The 21,015-nt window shown below is 39.7% G+C and overlaps 1 protein-coding gene across 19 annotated transcripts in view; it reads right to left on the bottom strand.

The window, feature by feature from the left end:
• The window catches only part of Pcmt (Protein-L-isoaspartate (D-aspartate) O-methyltransferase), a 94,152-nt gene that overhangs the window by 56,361 nt on the left and 16,776 nt on the right, over positions 1-21,015 (bottom strand). For all 19 annotated transcript variants that reach the window (XM_067153931.2, XM_067153922.2, XM_067153925.2 and 16 more), the window contains exons 4-5: positions 19,565-19,790; positions 12,400-12,485 (exon numbers count right to left, since the gene is read on the bottom strand). In XM_067153931.2, the coding sequence (XP_067010032.1) occupies positions 12,400-12,485; positions 19,565-19,790 (312 nt within the window). The remainder of the gene's footprint in view (positions 1-12,399; positions 12,486-19,564; positions 19,791-21,015) is intronic.

Below are 21,015 nucleotides of genomic sequence, written 5' to 3' on the forward strand. Positions count from 1 at the left end.
TGCGAACCCTGATGGGTTTGTGCAGGACCATGGGATTTTTCTGATCCCTCAGCTGATTCATTTGTGCTGTGCACGCTACTTCTGATATTAATGAGAGCTCATTTATGACCTGGGAGTCATTCTATACAAATTTGAGTTTGCCTTTTTAACTGGAGCTGGTGGTCATATTGGTTGCCGATACCGGCTTGGTTTGAAAGTGTGCACGTATGTTGGTATGAGAGGGGAGTGAAAGGATGACGTATCGGTCAGCTAAATTTACATTTTTAATCTTGTTTCTGTATCTTATTCTTGCATTTTTGTACGGTGCTATTTATTTTGCCTTTGCACCTATCCTGGCCGCTTTTTACGTAGAGCGCCGCCATGTTTGTTTTTCTCATATTTAGGCTATGCGCGTGCCTGAGATTCTCCTTTGGGTTATTTATTTTGTTTCCTTGGTCCAGAGATGTTTCTCTCTGTGCCATGCTGTTATCTAACATATTTTGTTTTTCTTCATGCTCGGGGTTTTTTTTTCCTTGATGCGTGGGTGTTTGACGATCTTTGGTGTTTGTTGATACGATGGAGTGAAAATGCGTATGTAAAGATGATATTGAACTCGTGGAAAGAACGACCTGTTTGATCTGTGTCACTTTTCCGAAACAGTTACCCTTTCTCCCACACCCTTCAGCTCCGCCTTAAATTTCCCCCTCCTCCCCCTTTCAGCCCACCATCCCCTCCCAAGCACCTCCACTCTACCCAACCTGCATGCGTCTGCCTTCCTCCCCTCCCATATTTCTCCTTCCGCCACCAGTCGCACACTATCAGCTAAGCTACACACACTGCAGCACGAGGTGAGTGTCCATTCGCTTTGTGGTAATCTTTTCCTCCTTCCGCACACTTTGCATTTTACTGGCTTTTCTCAATTTTTATAGGTCCAATTTGTTTTCCGCTATGAACTGTACTTTTATTCCAGACTTTTTAGCATGTTTAGTGTACTTGTATCATTTATTGCTCACCTATGTCACATGTAATATTTCAATTTCATTTGCAACATTTTGAGCGCCATAGCCCTTGCCTAATTCACCCACACTTCATATTGTAAATGTTATATTCGTAAGATTCTTACTGCTTAGAAACATGTTTTAGGATTTCGTCAAATATTGTGTATGTTTAATATGGCTGATGATGACCCCGAGTAGTGTTGAAACTAGTCCCATGTAATGAAAATGACATTGTAAATACAACTTAGTACTGAATAGTTGGAAAACTCTCCTGTGTATAATTTATATGTTATCTCAGTTCAACGTTAAAAATTAAATAATTTGAAAAGAGGTTCAACCTATTCAATACATAAGAGAAAGAAATGTAGTGATTACATTCTTATTTAATAGTAATTAGAAATGGGACCGGTTTCGACCCTAGTCCAGGTCATCGTCAGCCGTTCAAAACATAAAAAACATGAAAAACAATGCATATGAAAAAGAAAAAGATTAAGTGAACTCTGGATCGGTATAAGATGAAATATAAATTGATGATAGGGGTAGAAATTGTGAGTCACTTAAAATAAAAACAGTATGTGATATTATGAATGGTAGTACGGCACACGCAATGATAGGTAAAGTCTCACAATGTTTATGAATAGTGGAGAACAGTCAAATGGGTCAGTTTTTAGAGTGACGATGACCTGGACTAGGGTCGAAACCGGTCCCATTTCTAATTACTATTAAATAAGAATGTAATCACTACATTTCTTTCTCTTATGTATTGAATAGGTTGAACCTCTTTTTCAATTATTTAATTTTTAACGTTAATACTTTCAATACGGAACAATGAAATTTTTATCTTTAAAATCTCAGTTCAATACGGACCAACGCCATGAAGTTCATAACCCTTAATCACACTCTTAGGCCCGTGTTAACCAACGTCAGTTATTTTTGCTGTTATCTTAGATTTCCCAAACTTGGATAATGTTATCTCGGATAACGCTCACTCCTGTATTCAACACAGATTTTATTATCTCGGTTTATCAAGAGTAAGTTTTCAATTTGAATTTGAACCTCAAATTGTTCATACTAACACACAAAACAAAAAAATTATGTGCTGCTGCCACTATCGAAATGTAAACAAGTTTTGATTTCATTCAGGGTTTTCAAATAATTTGTCATACATGATGTCTGCTAATGACTTTCCAAGAGAACGAATTATTGAATTCGGAGGCAGAAAACATTTGGTTCGGACACGTAAAAAGAATGGGAAAGGAACAGGTAGCAAGAAGGGAATTGGAAAGAGAAGTTAAGGGAAAGAGAGCAGTTGGAAGACCGAGAAGGAGGTGGATGGACCAGATCTGGAACGACATTACAAAAGCTGGATTGGATGTGGCGGAAGTAATGGAGCAGGAAAAGTGGAAGGACAAAAAGGAGTGGAGGAGGCTTGTTCACCACACCCAGGCGACTGGAGTTGGACACTGATGATGATGATGATGATGATATCATTAACATCGAGAGTAAAAAAAAAAAAAAAATTACAGCCTACACACTGTATATTTCACTCAAAAAATAAGGCGGTATTCCATAATTCATCATTTTAAAATGTCATCTATTCGTGTACAATGGAACCTTGATTCTCCGTTTTTTGGAGGGACCACGGAAGAAAAATGAACAACAAGAGAAAACAGAAAATCTGGGAACTAATGAACCATCAACGATTTGACTAAACATCACAAAAATGAAATATGTATACTTATAATCTTACAAACACCCCTAGTACAAACCAAACTACGGTCCTGCAGATTACGTAGTGATGCAGGATCAGTGTGACGAATCCTCTGGACCGTTATTCCTGGCTATCTAGAACAGAGTGGCCATCTCATCATTAAATAGCTGCTCAATTAAAGGTAATCGTAGAATGAATGAAATTGGAACCAGCCCTCATATCCAGATAAAAATGCCTGACCTGGCCAGGAATCGAACCCGGGCTCTTCGGGTGAGAAGCAGGCAAGTTAGACCACAGGGCCGGCTTCAAACATTAATTACCGGTACACAACTTAAAAATCTTGAAACTTTACATTCAGCTTACTGGGGAAACTCCCTAGTTTCCTCCGACAACTTCTTTCAATTCAGCAACTTTGAGCAGCCAAACTCTTTGAAAAATCTAATACCCGTAATGCCAAGCCAAACAACAATCGACCACAAGTAATTTATAATTCTCTAATCTAATGAAACAAAGCACATTAGATACAAAAGCGCCGAACATGATGGCAAAATCCTTTCCTTTTTTTTTTTCAATCTTTCATTGTAATTTGGTCACCGGTATACTGTTCGTAGTGCCGCAAGTGCAATAACAGGTATAACTTGAAAACATATTCACTCACCCATGGGTAACTAATGTAGATATTGAGCTCAAATATTATTATTATTATTATTTTGCGATCGTGATTATTATTTCTTGTATATATAGCTGTGAAGTGTTGCATCCATTTAGTATTACTATTATTTACGTAGTCGAATGATCGTATTATGTGTGAGGTAAAATGAAATGTCGTATGGCTTTTAGTGCCGGGATGATTATTGTTTGGTCGGAGGAGCTATACCAGATGAATGGAGAGTTGCTATAGTAGCCCCTGTGTATGAAGGAAAGGGTGATAGACATAAAGTTGAAAATTACAGGCCAGTAAGTTTGACATGCATTGTATGCAAGCTTTGGGAAGGCATTCTTTCTGATTATATTAGACATGTTTGTGAAATTAATAACTGCTTCGATAGAAGGCAATTCGGTTTTAGGAAAGGTTATTCCACTGAAGCCCAACTTGTAGGATTCCAGCAAGATATAGCAGATATCTTGGATTCTGGAAGTCAAATGGACTGTATTGCGATTGACCTGTCTAAAGCATTTGATAGGGTGGATCATGGGAGACTACTGGCAAAAATGAGTGCAATTGGACTAGACAAAAGAGTGACTGAATGGGTTGCTATATTTCTAGAAAATAGATCTCAGAGAATTAGAGTAGGTGAAGCTTTATCTGACCCTGTAATAATTAAGAGGGGAATTCCTCAAGGCAGTATTATCGGACCTTTATGTTTTCTTATATATATAAATGATATGAGTAAAGGAGTGGAATCGGAGGTAAGGCTTTTTGCGGATGATGTTATTCTCTATAGAGTGATAAATAAGTTACAAGATTGTGAGCAACTGCAACGTGACCTCGAAAATGTTGTGAGATGGACAGCAGGCAATGGTATGTTGATAAACGGGGTTAAAAGTCAGGTTGTGAGTTTCACAAATAGGAAAAGTCCTCTCAGTTTTAATTACTGCATTGATGGGGTGAAAGTTCCTTTTGGGGATCATTGTAAGTATCTAGGTGTTAATATAAGGAAAGATCTTCATTGGGGTAATCACATAAATGGGATTGTAAATAAAGGGTACAGATCTCTGCACATGGTTATGAGGGTGTTTAGGGGTTGTAGTACGGATGTAAAGGAGAGGGCATATAAGTCTCTGGTAAGACCCCAACTAGAGTATGGTTCCAGTGTATGGGACCCTCACCAGGATTACCTGATTCAAGAACTGGAAAAAATCCAAAGAAAAGCAGCTCGATTTGTTCTGGGTGATTTCCGACAAAAGAGTAGCGTTACAAAAATGTTGCAATGTTTGGGTTGGGAAGAATTGAGAGAAAGAAGAAGAGCTGCTCGACTCAGTGGTATGTTCCGAGCTGTCAGCGGAGAGATGGCGTGGAATGATATTAGTAGACGAATAAGTTTGAATGGCATTTATAAAAGTAGGAAAGATCACAATATGAAGATAAAGTTGGAATTCAAGAGGACAAACTGGGGCAAATATTCATTTATAGGAAGGGGAGTTAGGGACTGGAATAACTTACCAAGGGAGATGTTCAATAAAATTCCAATTTCTTTGAAATCATTTAGGAAAAGGCTAGGAAAGCAACAGATAGGGAATCTGCCACCTGGGCGACTGCCCTAAATGCAGATCAGTATTGATTGTATTGTAATATCCCAGGACGGGTTCGGCTCGCCAGGTGCAGGTCTTTCTATTTGACGCCTGTAGGCGACCTGCGCGTCGTGATGAGGATTTAATGATGATGAAGACAACACATACACCCAGCCCCCGGGCCATTGGAATTAACCAATTAAGGTTAAAATCCCCGACCCGGCCAGGAATCAAACCCGGGACCCTCTGAACCGAAGGCCAGTACACTGACCGTCCAGCTAACGAGTCAGACATGTGTGAGGTTATATCGTGGAACATACGTTTTACATAGACATTGACATCAGTTCCGTTAATGTAAATACCTGTAAATTAATATCTTGTAATTTATTCTTACCTGTATATATAAATTGTAATCTGTAATTGTGAAGCACACTGTGGCTTCCAGAATGGTAAAGACACTAGAATGAATGAGAGAATTCTGTACACTATTTTTGTGTCTTGGACGCTCTGGAGTATTCGAGAAGGTAGTTTCTTTTGTAACGTATCTTTCAGTAAATCTAGCCAGATATATATAAAGAGACAATCTTGACAGTAAAGTTAGTTACTGTTGAGTTACTGAAGTTGTGGTTTGGGAAGTTATTGGAAGAGAGTGGCTGACATGCCGAGTTAAGGCAGTCTCCATGTTGAACTGATCGGTAGTCATCTGTTTTCAACTGTATTTCAAAATGTAACCGCTGTGGTATTCGGTATCAGTTGTCAACTCTTTAAAGATGGCGGCTTTGTTGATATTCTGCAAGTGAAGTGTTTTTGTTTTGTAATACGGTTATTAAGGTTGTGTGTGTATTAATTTGTGAATATGTAAATAAAAGTATTGTACCAACTGAAAGTATTTAAAGTTAAAAACTTCATGATTGTTCCGTACTGAATAGAGAAATAAGAAGATGTACAATATTATAGGGAAGGATCCACCTTTCAATACTCTGTAGTAAAAAGTAGTTACAACCTGTTTATTGGGACCGGTTTCAACACATTTCAAGTGTCATCATCAGCCAATTAGCGAAGATCTTAAAACAACTAATATATTGAACACAGGCAAAATATTAACATTGTATCATATTGTAGCAATTCAGTTAATGTTCAAAACACAATAATCACAGTCAAGAGAGTAAACAGAACATCACTATCTTGCGCCGAAAACAAATATATTTGAAGTTCATAAGCAGATCAAGTATGCACTTATGTAAAGTCGTTGCTAGGCAGGTCTTGTAGGCATTTGTTTCTCTAGCCGAAGAGTAAAAGGTGACGTGAATGAAGTCTTAGGAAAACAGTGTAGGATTTAATTTCGTCAAAATCAAAGTGGATATATAGGTTTTAAAATAATTTAAAACGTTAAAAAAGAATAAAGCCAAATAAAAATATATTAAAAAATGGGAAGAAATAATGAAAGAAATACGAGGTTCAACTCGAAACAACTTGCCGTAGTAATTGATAAAGAAATGATAAATAGAGAAAGGGGGTAGGGAACGTTTATTAGAGGGTGGTGATGGTGGTTATTGTTATTAGAGGAAATACAATTGGGCAACAATCCTTTATATAACACTAATTCGAGGAAAAAAGAGGAAGAGAACCGACACTTCGAAAAATGAAGATATCGGTTAAAGGAAGACAAGGGCCACGAAGGGCGTGAAAATGAAAGACTCCCTAGCCCTCGCAAACCTAATAGCATCGGGGTCGGAAAAGAACAAGAGTTGACCAAGGGAGGTCGGACACGATAGATGAAAGTGAGGAGCCTGGCACAAGTAAGTGGAAGCAATGCCAGGACTCAGCTAAGGGCCCCGTGGTCGCCAACCCACGCTCCGAAGTTCAGAGCCCCTGGGGGATGGAGGGTGGGAAGGAAAGAAAAATGGAAGGGATCCGATACTTCGAAAAATGAAGATATCAGCCAAAGGAAGACAAGGGCCACGAAGGGCATGAAAATGAAAGACTCCCTAGCCCTCGGAAACCTAATAGCGTCGGGGTCGGAAAGGAACAAGAGTTGACCAAGGGAGGTCGGACAGGATAGATGAAAGTGAGGAGCCTGGCACAAGTAAGTGGAAGCAATGCCAGGACTCAGCTAAGGGCCCCGTGGTCGCCAACCCACGCTCCGAAGTTCAGAGCCCCTGGGGGCCCTTAGCTGAGTCCTGGCATTGCTTCCACTTACTTGTGCCAGGCTCCTCACTTTCATCTATCCTGTCCTACCTCCCTTGGTCAACTCTTGTTCCTTTCCGACCCCGACGCTATTAGGTTTCCGAGGGCTAGGGAGTCTTTCATTTTCATGCCCTTCGTGGCCCTTGTCTTCCTTTGGCTGATATCTTCATTTTTCGAAGTATCGGATCCCTTCCATTTTTCTTTCCTTCCCACCCTCCATCCCCCAGGGGCTCTGAACTTCGGAGCGTGGGTTGGCGACCACAGGGCCCTTAGCTGAGTCCTGGCATTGCTTCCACTTACTTGTGCCAGGCTCCTCACTTTCATCTATCCTGTCCGACCTCCCTTGGTCAACTCTTGTTCTTTTCCGACCCCGATGCTATTAGGTTTGCGAGGGCTAGGGAGTCTTTCATTTTCACGCCCTTCGTGGCCCTTGTCTTCCTTTAACCGATATCTTCATTTTTCGAAGTGTCGGTTCTCTTCCTCTTTTTTCCTCGAATTAGTGTTATATAAAGGATTGTTGCCCAATTGTATTTCCTCTAATAACAATAACCACCATCACCACCCTCTAATAAACGTTCCCTACCCCCTTTCTCTATTTATCATTTCTTTATCAATTACTACGGCAAGTTGTTTCGAGTTGAACCTCGTATTTCTTTCATTATTTCTTCCCATTTTTTAATATATTTTTATTTGGCTTTATTCTTTTTTAACGTTTTAAATTATTTTAAAACCTATATATCCACTTTGATTTTGACGAAATTAAATCCTACACTGTTTTCCTAAGACTTCATTCACGTCACCTTTTACTCTTCGGCCAGAGAAACAAATGCCTACAAGACCTGCCTAGCAACGACTTTACATAAGTGCATACTTGATCTGCTTATGAACTTCAAATATATTTGTTTTCGGCGCAAGATAGTGATGTTCTGTTTACTCTCTTGACTGTGATTATTGTGTTTTGAACATTAACTGAATTGCTACAATATGATACAATGTTAATATTTTGCCTATGTTCAATATATTAGTTGTTTTAAGATCGCTAATTGGCTGATGATGACACTTGAAATGTGTTGAAACCGGTCCCAATAAACAGGTTGTAACTACTTTTTACTACGGAGTATTGAAAGGTGGATCCTTCCCTATAATATTGTACAACTGAATGTATCTCATGTGCGTCTGTGTGGATACATTAGTAGTCAGTTTATGGAAATCTTCTACCATGTAAATTAGGCCTACATCGACTTTTAAAGGTTATGCTGAACTTGAGAATATGGTTTCTAATGTAGGTATCGATTCTCAAGTTCTCGAATGCATTATATTCAATTCTGCCCGTCACTAGTCACAAATTGGAAAGAGAAAAAAATATCATTAACACTTCTGAAATTATGGTTATTTGCGACTTTGAGCTCAGCTGGAAAGCGAGCTCACTGTACAAGTCGGTACGAGTGCAAAATGATACAAAGTTTTTAAATGTAATGTGTGCAAATAAAACGACTGCGGTTTTTGTAACATTTTAATACAAAAACGTGCAATTCCCAGTCTTATATTAGGACCAAAACAGTAACAGGCAATCCCAAAACCTCCCATGGCTTTATGTATGTAAGGTGTAACATCTGGTCTCGATAACATAATCGTACATGATAATACTGTATTAAAATACTAAATTTGATTCCTGCCAGAAAGCCCAGTGACTATACAGTGCCCTGAAAGAAGCGCCGAAAACCTGTTCGGCGATAGACTCGAAAAAAGTAAAAATTTTACGAAACTCATTCCGTCTTCAAGTAGAGCTGTCGAAATGCTCTCTGTCTCCTTCCAATTGTTGTAGACACACTCAGCTTTATGATTTCCGACGATTCTCTAAACAATACCACCCGAATGCAACGCTAAGATAGTTCCCTATGAAAGTTCCCTGCCGATCACTTTTCCAGTACAGTACTTCTTCAAGTTACCGCAGTTACGTGACGTTAACACCAAGATCCGTAAGTATGCTGTACCCGTCCTTTCGTGAGATACGGTTTCTCGAAAAATGTGTGATCAAGGATTTAGCGTTGATGGGACTCAAATTTCTGGACGGTTATTCCGGGAAATTGTTTCTTCAAGGAAAGGATGATGCGGGATTTTTACAACATGATTTAATTAGGTTGTTGTCTGGCTCCATGGCTAAATGATTAGCGTGCTGGCCTTTGGTCACAGGGGTTCCGGGTTCGATTCCCGGCAGGGTTGGGAATTTTAACCATCATTGGTTAATTTCGCTGGCTCGGGGGCTGGGTGTATGTGTTGTCTTCATCATCATTTCATCCTCATCAAGACGCGCAGGTCGCCTACGGGTGTCAAATCAAAAGACATGCACCTGGCGAGCCGAACATGTCCTCAGACACTCCCAGCACTACAAGCCATACGCCATTTCATTTCATTAGGATGCTCGCGGGACCACATAATTCGAACGAATAATATGGGAAAACGTAGTGTCCGGGAACGTATAATCGAGGTTCTTCTGTACCATACAAGATATAGGCTACAATCGAGAATCCATCTTAGGCCTACCTATATGTTGGGAATTCCAGGTTATGTTCGATGGACGGACGACACTGAAAATGGAAAATTCTAAATTCCCATGGAGGGAATTAGGTATTTTTCACCAATAGAGCATGTCAAAAATGTCACAAAAAAAATCAGATGTAAGGCTTTTCAGGCGTTTGCTCTATTAACCAGCGGTTCATCTTAGGTCTGACACTAGCCTCATCAGAGTGGGTTGTGTCAGACCCTACCCACTGACGCTGGGGTGTATGCAGGTGAACTTACCAGAAGCTCTTATAAGAGGCACAGTCTGATAACTGCATACGGGAGATAAATCTCCACAATGGCTAGTGTCAAACCTAAGACGAAACGCTGGTTAATAGAGCAAACGCCTGAAAAGCCTTACATCTGATATGTTTTTGACATTGACAATGTCGAAGCTTTATTCATTCATTCATATCCTAAAAGCAAGGCCTTGTTGCTGCAACCACCTTTGTCTCTCCTCTGCTGAACGTTTCAGGTCAACATATTTTTTTCAACTTCAGCCTGTCCATCACGGAATCCAGATACTTCTTCCTCGGCCTTCCTCTTCCCTTCTTACCCAGAACTGTTCCTTCCAGCATAGTCGTGAGGAATGTGTTATGTCAAAGTGTGTGGCCAAGGATTTTGATTTTCCCCTTTTCTACAGTTCTGATCAATTTCCTTGTTTCGTCTATTTCCTTAAGGACCCTATTGTTTGACTTTTTCTCTATCCAACTAATTTTCAGCATCCTTCTCCATATCCACATTTCCACTGCTTCTAGGCGTTTATATCCTGTCTTCCTAAGACCTATGTTTCCCAACCATACAACAAAACACTCCACACAAACATTTTGGCAAATTCTTTCCTAATTTTAATGTTAATGTTCCTGCTTGTCAGAAGCTGTTTCTTGTTACCGAAGGCTTGTTTAGTCAGAGCATTCCTCCTCCTGATTTCTGTGGTGCACCTGTTTTCCTGAGTGATAATGCTTCCCAAGCTTTAGATAACCTAAAATATGTTTTGAAATCAGTGTCATCGTAGTCTTCGAAGTATGTAGTGTGTTCTTTTTATCCACCTAGGCTATTTTATTGCATAATCTTGGTTATATTCATCGTTGCTCTGTTTTTCCTTCAGGTAAATATTCCAGCCGTCTACAGGATGCCATCTCGAAAGGCTTCCTGTTTTACTGGCCAAATTTTCCCCGCTAAAATTTTAAATTTTAAGCCTTGATAGTGAATTGGACGTTACACTCGACCATGTGCGACCGGGAGGAATGATTTTGGCTGTCATCGAATAAACTTCGACCAACGAGTCGAAACTCGAAAGTGCGAGTTCGACATGCATGACCTCTGCACGCTTTAAGATGCAGACGCCAGTCCACTTTCTGACAGATGTTAATTTTGTCTTCATTAGTAAGGAATTTCACGACTTTTCCGTTAACTAGGCTATCTCAAGACAAATATGCACCACACTCTTAGATTTCCCAAGATTGTGTTCTTATTTCAGATATAGGCTACTGTATCACACGACAAATATTCGCTACACTTCACTGTACCGCACAACATAAAATACATGTCTAACTTCTGAATGGAATGCCAAATACAAGCTATAGGCTCACTATGTTATTCAGCGATCTTGCTGCTAACCGGCAAGCAAAACAACATTCTTGAGGCTAACAGCTTTCTCCCCCAAAGGTGCAACTTATCCTGCGAAATCCACGAATTTAAGGCCTTTTTCCATAATCACACAACTGTGGTGACGGTTCTTACCTGACTTGGAAATCACTGCTTCTATATCCAGGGATGACAAATAACATTTTCGGGGCTGGAAAAAATGTGATCGTACTAAGCGGCAACAGTGAAAATTTGTGACGCGTCAAGAGAGGTATTTTTATATAGATTTAATACGATGAGAACCGGGACTTCAAATTTACAACGTACTAAGCGGGAAAACGTGTTAATGAGGAACGCACTAACTGTATTGTAATTACTTTATAGGTTGCCATAAGCAGTGAAGCACAAGATAAAGAGATTTTTTTTAGCGGTTTAACATGTTCAACTCTCCTCTGAACAATTATGAAGCAGAATACTGCTGATTACTATACTGCTACTACATTGCTTGTGTAGCAAACCGTTATGATTTCATAAATTTAAAGAAGATATACTACTTTTATTGTAGCCTCTCTTGAAGCAACTAAGTTGAAACAAACGTAGACAAATACAAACACACACTAACAAATTACTGTGTCAATCCTCATGCCACTGCCTAATATGTTTCAAATATTACGAGAAGACCAAATCAGGTAACTGGACCCTGTCATTGGTAGGCATGTACAACCCTGAGTCAGCAACATGGGGAAGTGCAAGGTGACTGAGGGGAAGAAACTTGCACTCCCTCTCACAGGTATTTTCTAGCACGGCCATTGCGCTTACAACAGGCAAGATTTGTGTGTAGTATGAAACGGGTGAAAGTTGCAGCGGTTAGTTGATGGGTTTAATGTGGACTGAAGTTTCAATTGACCCACTACAGAGGAAAGGATCACATCCAAGTAGATGTGAATAATATAGGGAGTTATTCTTCATGAAGTCTGTAATTAAAAATAAAAATGAAAGAATTAAAATCTAACTAAAGCATTTGGGGATTGGAAGATTATTTTAACCCAGCAAATACAAAAGTGCCCATACAGTAAAATTATAGATTTCTGTTAGGGCTGAAAATGAAAGATTAGAAAATAATGAACTTTTCTTTTAACTTACCACTTGTGGAAGAGTTGGTGATGCAGCACCTACGTGGATAGCATTGTATGGAGCGTCCTCAGGATAGCCTTTACGTCCATCTCCAACTGAAAATTGGGGAATACCATTAACAACATTATAAAGCATAACAGGAAACATTTTTGTGAGAAACAGCAGTTTTGAACTCAAAAACACAGTCAAGATGTTAGACCATTTGCTTCAGAAATTCAGTAAACACATCCAACTATAGCTAAGAGAATGACAAAAACAGATGAAAACCTACTATAGCTCATTCCACGTTAAGAAAACAGTATTGCTCTTATGGACCTACAAGAAGTGAGTACACCCCCTTCTGAGACACCAGTAATTCCTCGTGATTAAGATATATTATAATGCTTTTTGTAATGTTTGATGAAAGATAGATAAAAAGGATGAGGCATTTTCGCCCTGAGTTGTTAAAATAACTACATAACATTTCCGTTTTCATAAATACATTTGTAGGGAGGAAGCACAACGGCGGGAACAGCCGTCGCTTCATTTTCCTTCTTATGTGTTACTCTGGCACAAGCCCCGTGTAGTCCCTCATTCTGTGAACCGCCGACAGCTGACTTCTGTAGTGAAGGCATGTACAGTATTTATCTGTTGCGTGTGTGTTTTTAGGCTTTAAACCAGTGCATAATTATCTTGCGTTGAGTGAAAGTTATGCGATGTGTGATTTCTTCTTTTCCAATTAATATTGTGATCTTTTGTAGAGTCATCTACAGTATTTGTATTTATTTGTAGCGTCTGTTTTCTAGCCTTTATTGCCTGGAAAAAAATATTATTAAATGCTATTAAATGCATCTCTCACCACTCAAGCCTATAAAAATTAGTTGGTGAAGACTGTTTTCCATGGTTTCCCATTTTCACACCAGGCAAATGCTGGGGCTATACCTTAATTAAGGACACGGCCGCTTCCTTCCAACTCCTAGGCCTTTCCAATCCCATCGTCGCCATAAGACCTATTTGTGTCGGTGCGACGTAAAGCCCCTAGCAAAAAAAAAATTAGTTGTCTATTTTCTCACCCGAATTGCCTTACACTTCAGTGCTGAGATTTTATATGTGCCGTAGTTTACCCCTGTCCCCTTTAGTTCATAAAAATAATTTGTAGCTTAGTTTCTTCCGCTTTTTATCCTGAACTTAAATACTGAATTTCACAAATGTATGTGCCGCCGTTTTCCTGTGATGGTATTGAGCAGAGCCGTTCGATATGGCAACTCTGTTGTCGTAAGAGCAATACTGTTTTCTTAACATGGAATGAGCTATGCACCTTGGTAAGAGTAACTATACTGTGATCTGTAAGCCTATAGGCATCAATAGTCATATCTGGACCAAGACTGAAGTTCACAGTGAATTTTGAATTACTGGATGTGCAATGCTCATGTCAGTTCCTTGAGTTTTATACCTTATGATTGTATGCAGGACGATGGACAAGAAAACAAAATCCCTATGCGCTATAGCCCTGATGGACCTTGGCCTAGCAGGCAATCGCTGCTCAGCCTGAAGGCCAGAAGATCACAAGCATGGAGGAAATAATGAGCATCAGAGTGCAGAAGGGTGCTTGCTGATTTTGATTCCAAGTGGGACGTAAAACAAATAACATTATTATGATTCCAACCACAATCTAACATGGATCTAAGTGAATTCTATCCCTAATAACAGGAAAAGGAAGAAAGGTGGAATTTAATATCAGCAAGGAAACACTCATCATCCCACTGTGGATATTCTTTTGTGAAGATGCTCTACGGAAATGTTCCGAAGCTTGGAACTAGCTGAACTCTACCAAAAAGAACTTCGAACAAAATTTAAGATCCAACGGAAGAGGACAGCAAGTGTGTTCAAGAATACCAAATAAGAGTTTGAGAGATCAGCAGAGAGAGCTAGAAGAGAACTTTAAGAAGAACGCCACGAGAAATTTCTATCAGATGTCTAAATCAAACCTTTAAGGTTACTCTCCACCAAACACCTGTTTCATAAATGACCAAGGTAAGATGATTATGAGCAACAAATAGAACTGTGAACACAGCTAAATACAGGGTAGAAGTCTGCTGAAGCGAGATCCCCATTGTAACGACAGATTTTTTTTTCCCTATCCCTTGAAAATTCCTATATTAAAAAATTACTCAATTGCGAAGACCCAAGAGAATATCTGGAGTTTGACCCTAAACCCAAAAACAAAACACCCCTAGAAAAGGTTATACCACCAACATATGAGGAAGTGATCAAAGCCATTAATTTGCTCAAGAACTATAAAGCAGCAGGAGAAAATCAGTTGGTTGCAGAATTATGGAAGAATGCCAATGATCAAACTCTCCGAAACTTGCATAAACGTATTAATGACATGTATGGAACTCTGAAAAAATGCCTGAGGAATGGAACTCAGCAATAATCCATTAAAAATAACACTTGTAACATACTTTGTATTTACGTACATTTCAATACGGACCTAACATGAGAATTATAACATGTAATGCATATTATATGCTGTTAAGTCAACGAATCCTGCCTATTCCAGATGTTTCTGTATTCCACAAATACTTCCAGCAACATATTCATTGTATCTGTGATGAAATCTATCCATCTCAGTACCAGCCATCCTCTTCTCCGAATTCCTTGTACTGTTGCAAGCACAATTAATTTATTTTTTCCAGGCAATCTCATAATATGTCCAAAGTATGACAACTGTAGCCTTGTAATAAATGCCTCAAGAGATGTATCTGGATTGATCTTCTGAATTACCCATTTGTTTGTTTTCTTGGCCATCCAAGTACAGCTAAATTATTTGCCAGCACCATAGCTCAAATGCATCAATCTGTTTTCTATCTCACTTTTTATGGTCCAGCTCTCACAGCATATGTAACTATGCAAAATACAATGTCTTCATACTGACCTTGGTGTACACAGATACATCCAAGTATATGATGATCTTACCTAAGTTTTGTCCGATTCGTTGGCTGAATGTTCAGCGTACTGGCCTTCGGTTCAGAGGATCCCGGGTTTGATTCCCGGCCGGGTCGGGGATTTTAACCTTCATTGGTTAATTCCAATGGCTCAGGGGTTGAGTGTATGTGCTGTCCCCAACATCACTGCAACTCACACACCACACATAACACTATCCTCCACCACGATAACACGCAGTTACCTACACATGGCAGATGCCGCCCACCCTCATCGGAGGGTCTACCTTACAAGGGCTGCACTCGGCTAAAAATAGCCACACGAGATTTAAAGACACCTAAGTTTCCAATGCTGCCCTGCCAAGTGCTATCCCTTGGCGAATTTGTGGACTGCTAGAGCCATTACAACCAATGACTGTGCCCAGCGAACAACATGTCTGGTTACACAACCTTACTTGCATGTATTATGCTGGAAAAGTACAAGTGTAGTGCCGTCTATTCATATGGCAAAAACGGAACAAAAACAAACACTTTACATGAGTGCATAGATCTGGAAATGAAAAATTTGTAGGTTATTTACTTTTACCCTCTGCATACCACACCTTCAAGACAACGTCTCAATGATAGCCTACTTTCATTGCAAAGATTTTGAAGAAGTGGGTTTCTCTTTGCCTTTCTTTGTTCTCTCTATTACTGCACTAAGCACAGTCCTTTGTAATATTCATTCAGAACGTGTGCCTAGATGAAGTGTAGCTCACCTTCAGAGGCTGTCATCTCAACTGAAAAAATACATCCTACAGATCATACATAAACTAGTATTTTATAGACGTGATACTGAAGTGTCATTAAAAGTTTAAATGTTGCCATTAATGCATACTATTCTTGGAATAAACATACATTGGAACATATCTGACATGAGTGCAAAGAATTAAATTAAATTTGTGTAGTTCTGAGACCACGAAAGAACAAGTGATTTACAAGCAGGTTAGAGAGATAATTTTCTAAGTGTAATATTTCTTCAAGGAGAAAACTGAGGAAGCAACTGAAGTAGCACATTAATCCAGCATTGTTAAATAGCAAGAAGTAGCAACTGTTGAGTTTTGGACTGTAAAGCAAATTTCTCTATAAAAGCCAGTGGATCTGCTATCTTTAAGTCACCATGCAAGCAACACAATCATAAGTTCAACTAGATTAGTTCATTAAATGTCCGCCTCCGCAGCGTATCGGTTAGTGTTATTGGCTGCCGTCCTCGGGGGCCCGGGTTCGATTCCCGGTACTGCCAGAAATTTAAGAATGGCAGGAGGGCTGGTATGTGGTTGAAATGGTACATGCAGCTCACCTCCAATGGGGGTGTGCCTGAAAAGAGCTGCACCACCTCGGGATGAGGACACGAGTTTGCATTTGCAGTTCATTAAATGTATCTTGTGATGCACAATCTTTAGTTAAATATAAGGTGAAAATCCCACTGAAGATAAAAATACTACTGCAAATGAAAGAAGGTAAATTTTAGCAGGAAGAAATGAACTATGTTGAGAACACTGAAGAACATGAAGCTGGAAGACTGTGCACTTATTACATGGATGATACATGTGAATCTGAACCCTGCAAGATGGATGTACTGAAAAATGACCTCCGTATGCAAAGGTAACTGACTTCAGATCATTTGACACAAGTTTTGTTTCTCCAAGTGAGTTGATTCTTAATGGAATGAAGCTGGGAAATTCTCACTGTCATTCAGAATAACTGTCTTACAAAGGGGTTCACAGAATGATTGTTACCTTACCTTCATCTCAGTATTGTAATGGGTAATTCACACAGTTGCATATAAAGAAAGCTTTGTGTAATAACACCAGATAGACTGATATAATCATCTTGTTATGTTACAATCGAATTGTTCCACATCTTGTCACAAACCAGAGCAGAGCTACTACTATTTGTAAATACCCATAAGCCTAGCCACCATACTCCCTAATAACAAACTGATACAGTAGAACCTCGATTATACGTTCCCGGAAACTACGTTTTCCCGTATTATTTGTTCAAATTATGTGGTCCCGCGAGCATTCTAATTAAATCACGTTGTAAAAATCCTGCATTATCCGTTCCTCGGAGAAACGATTTCCCGGATTAACCATCAAATTTCAGTCCCATCAACGCTAAATCCTTGATCATGCCTTTTTCACGAAATCGTATCTCACAAAAGGACGGGTACGGCATTCTTACGGATCTTGGTGTTAATGCCCAGTCATTACGCTAATTTGAGAAAGTACTGTACAGGAAAAGCGATCGGCAGTGAACTTGCATAAGGGACCACATCTTAGCACCACATTCGGGTGGTATTCCTTACAGAATCCTGGGAAATCCTAAAGCAGAGAGTGTCCACAACAATTGGAAGGAGACAGAGCGCATTTCGACAGCTCTACATGAAGACGGAATTAGTTTCATCAATTGCTCGAACTTGATAAACGTCTACATTATGTCCAGGGTTAGATGTTTATTTCTTTACTTTTTTCGAGTGTTTCACCAAACAGGTTTTCAGCATTTCCCTCAGGGCAGTGAATAGTCCCTGGGCTTTCTGACAGGAATCGAATCTGCTCCTTCTTAAGTACGGTAACACAAATTTAGTATTTTAGTATTATTGTATACGATTAGCCTATGTTATCGAGACCAGAACAGATGTTGCACCTTACATACATAAAGCAATGGGAGGTTTTGGGATTGCCTATTACTGTTTTCGTCCTAATGTAAGGTTGGGAATTTGACGTTTTTGTGTTAAAATGTTATAAAAACCGCAGCCATTTTATTTGCGATGTTACATTTAAATACTTTGTATAATTTCGCCCTCGTACCGACTTGTACAGCGAGTGCGCTTTCCAGCTGAGCTCAAGGTCGCGAATAATCGTAATTTTGGAAGTGTTAATGATATTTTTTCTCTTTCCAATTTGATTGTGATTAAAGACAGGCAAAATTGAATATAATGCATTCGAGAACTTGAGGATCGATACTTACATTCGAAACCATATTTTCGAGTTCAGCATAACCTTTAAAAGTCGATGTAGGCCTAATTTACGCAGTACAAGATTTCTATAAGCTGACTATGAACAGTATACCAGTGACCGAATTACAATGAAAGATAAAGAAAAGAAAAAAAGGATTTTGCCGTCATGTACTGTCATCATGCTTTTGTACCGTATCTAATGCGCTTTATTTTATTAGAATAGAGAATTAAAAACTACTTGTGGTCGATCGTTGTTTGTCTTGACGTTACGGGTATTCGATTTTTCGAAGAGTTTGGCTGATCAAAGTTGCTGAACTGAAAGAAGTTTTCAGAGGAAACTGACTAAGTTTCCCCACTAAAACTGAATGTAAAGTTTCGAGATTTTAAAGTTGCGTACCGATAATGTTTGAAACCGGCCCTGCAGTCTAACTTGCCTGCCTCTCACCCGGAGGGCCCGGGTTCGATTACCGGCCAGGTCAGGCATTTTTACCTGGATATGAGGGCTGGTTCCAGGTTCACTCATTCTACGATTACCTTTAATTGAGGAGCTATTTAATGGTAAGATGGCGACCCTGGTCTAGAGAGCCAGGAATAACAGCCGAGAGGATTCATCACACTGACTATGCGTCACCTCGTAATCTGCAGGCCTTCGAACCGAGGGCAGTCGCTTGGTAGGCGGAAGGCCCATTGAGGCTATAGTATGGTTTGGTTTAGGAGTGTTTGTAAGATTATAAGTATACATATTTCATTTTTGTGATGTTTAGCCAAATTATTGATTCATTCGTTCCCGGATTTTCCGTTTTCCCGTGTTGAACGTTTTTTTTTTTTCCGTGGTCCCGCCAAAACCAGAGAATCGAGGTTCCACTGTATCATCTACTGTCAGTCATTCACACAGGAGCAAAGCACAGGAGGACTAAGAAAATGCTCACAGAGGCAGTAAGGCAATGTGGTACAGCTCTTTAAAAAGTATGCTTCTCCTCGCCTTCCTACTCTGCGCTCTAGTAATCAGGAAGATGGGTTCAAGTTCTCAATAAGACAAACCTGGCACATGTAAACACACTCTATATCACCATTCTCTAGTCCACGACATTCCGAGGTTCCAACAGTAAATAACCCCCTTTTGGGCATTATATTGAGGGAACAGGAAAGAAAGCTGGATAGATAGCTGGTATACATAGCAGTTTGGTTCCTTTCTGTTCAGCAGATCACTACAGATATAATATTTAAGACAAAAATTACAAAATATACTCACCAACAAGCTTCAGTCTTCCTGAGTTAAGCAGTTCTGGTTTGTCCTTTAACACATTAGCCTCAGAGAATTTCACTAACTCTGGGATGTGGTCAATACCAACAGCTCGCCCAGTTTCCCCTACCATGAGAGCCATGCACACCGTGAGGTAACCACTGCCTGACCCCACATCCAGGGCTCGTTCTCCTTCTGTCAGGTGATCTTTCAGTAATTCCAATGCATGAGCATGCTAATAACACAGAAAATGTGAATTAATTTAGTAACTTTTCAAAATCTAACTCGCAATACGTGAGCAGCAGCATTACTACTTAACATTAGACCAGGAACTTGAATTTAGCGAGTTTGATATCTTATGTTTCACTGAAACTTTGTTACCTGATTTTGTTTCGGACAGTGAACTTCCATTCTCGTCTAACTTTTCAGTGTTCCGTAAAAACAGAGGTACCGGTAAGCGTGGGGGTGGTGTAATGATTGCAGTAAGTAATAAACTTAAAGCCCGTCACAGGCCCGACCTAGAAACTGAATGCGAGATAACCTGGGTTGAAATTATGATCCCCAGAAGTAAAAACTTGTTAGTTGGCTGCTTCTACCGCCCACCCTCCAGTGATATCACAGCGTTAGAAAATTGCTTTAATTCAACGGTTTTGGCTCTAAATGAATCCAACGATATTATGCTAATCGGTGATTTCAATTCGCACATATCCTGGCAATCTACAACCACTGAAACAGTAACCGACCCTGTGGACTCATTTATTTTGTCTAATTTCATAAACGGTCTTCATCTACATCAGTTCTGCTTAAAACCCACCAGAAATCTGGCAACACTGGACCTCCTCTTCTCTACAGTAACTAGTGTTAGTGTATCTGTTGGCAGAAACATTCTTAGCGCTGACCATGACTCAATCGAGGCTACCCTCAGCCTACCTGCTTGTCAACATAAAGACTTCCCACCCGCTGCGAGGCCAACATTTCCGCTCTGGAGTAAAGTGGTTGGCTAGTCGTCAACCAGAACTTGTCATCCCTCCCTTGGTGCTGGTTATCAGCTGAGCGTGACGTCAGTAGTGCGGTTTCCCTGTTTGAGGATTTAATATTTACCACCATTAAACAGCATGTACCTTTCTCCAAACCCAGAACACACAAATATCCCCCCTGGCTGAGTGCCGAAACTAAATTGCTACTAAAGAACAAAACCCGTGCGTGGTCACTCTGGAAGTCTATCCCCAATTCACACATGTATAATACTTTTAAACACCTCAGGAAAATCTCAAAATCGCATCTTAAAAATGACTACAACCGGCACATCACTTCTATAACTGGAAACCTTAAAAACAACCCTAAAAAGTTCTGGACCCTAATTTCGTCACGCAGAAAGTCACATCGGATACCACTGAAACTTAAAACTACATAATGATGATGTCCCAACTGAATTAAGGTCTCAAAAATTCAATAAGTAC

The sequence above is a fragment of the Anabrus simplex genome, chromosome 9 (genome assembly GCF_040414725.1).
Source record: "Anabrus simplex isolate iqAnaSimp1 chromosome 9, ASM4041472v1, whole genome shotgun sequence".
NCBI classification, from domain to species: Eukaryota; Metazoa; Arthropoda; class Insecta; order Orthoptera; family Tettigoniidae; genus Anabrus; species Anabrus simplex.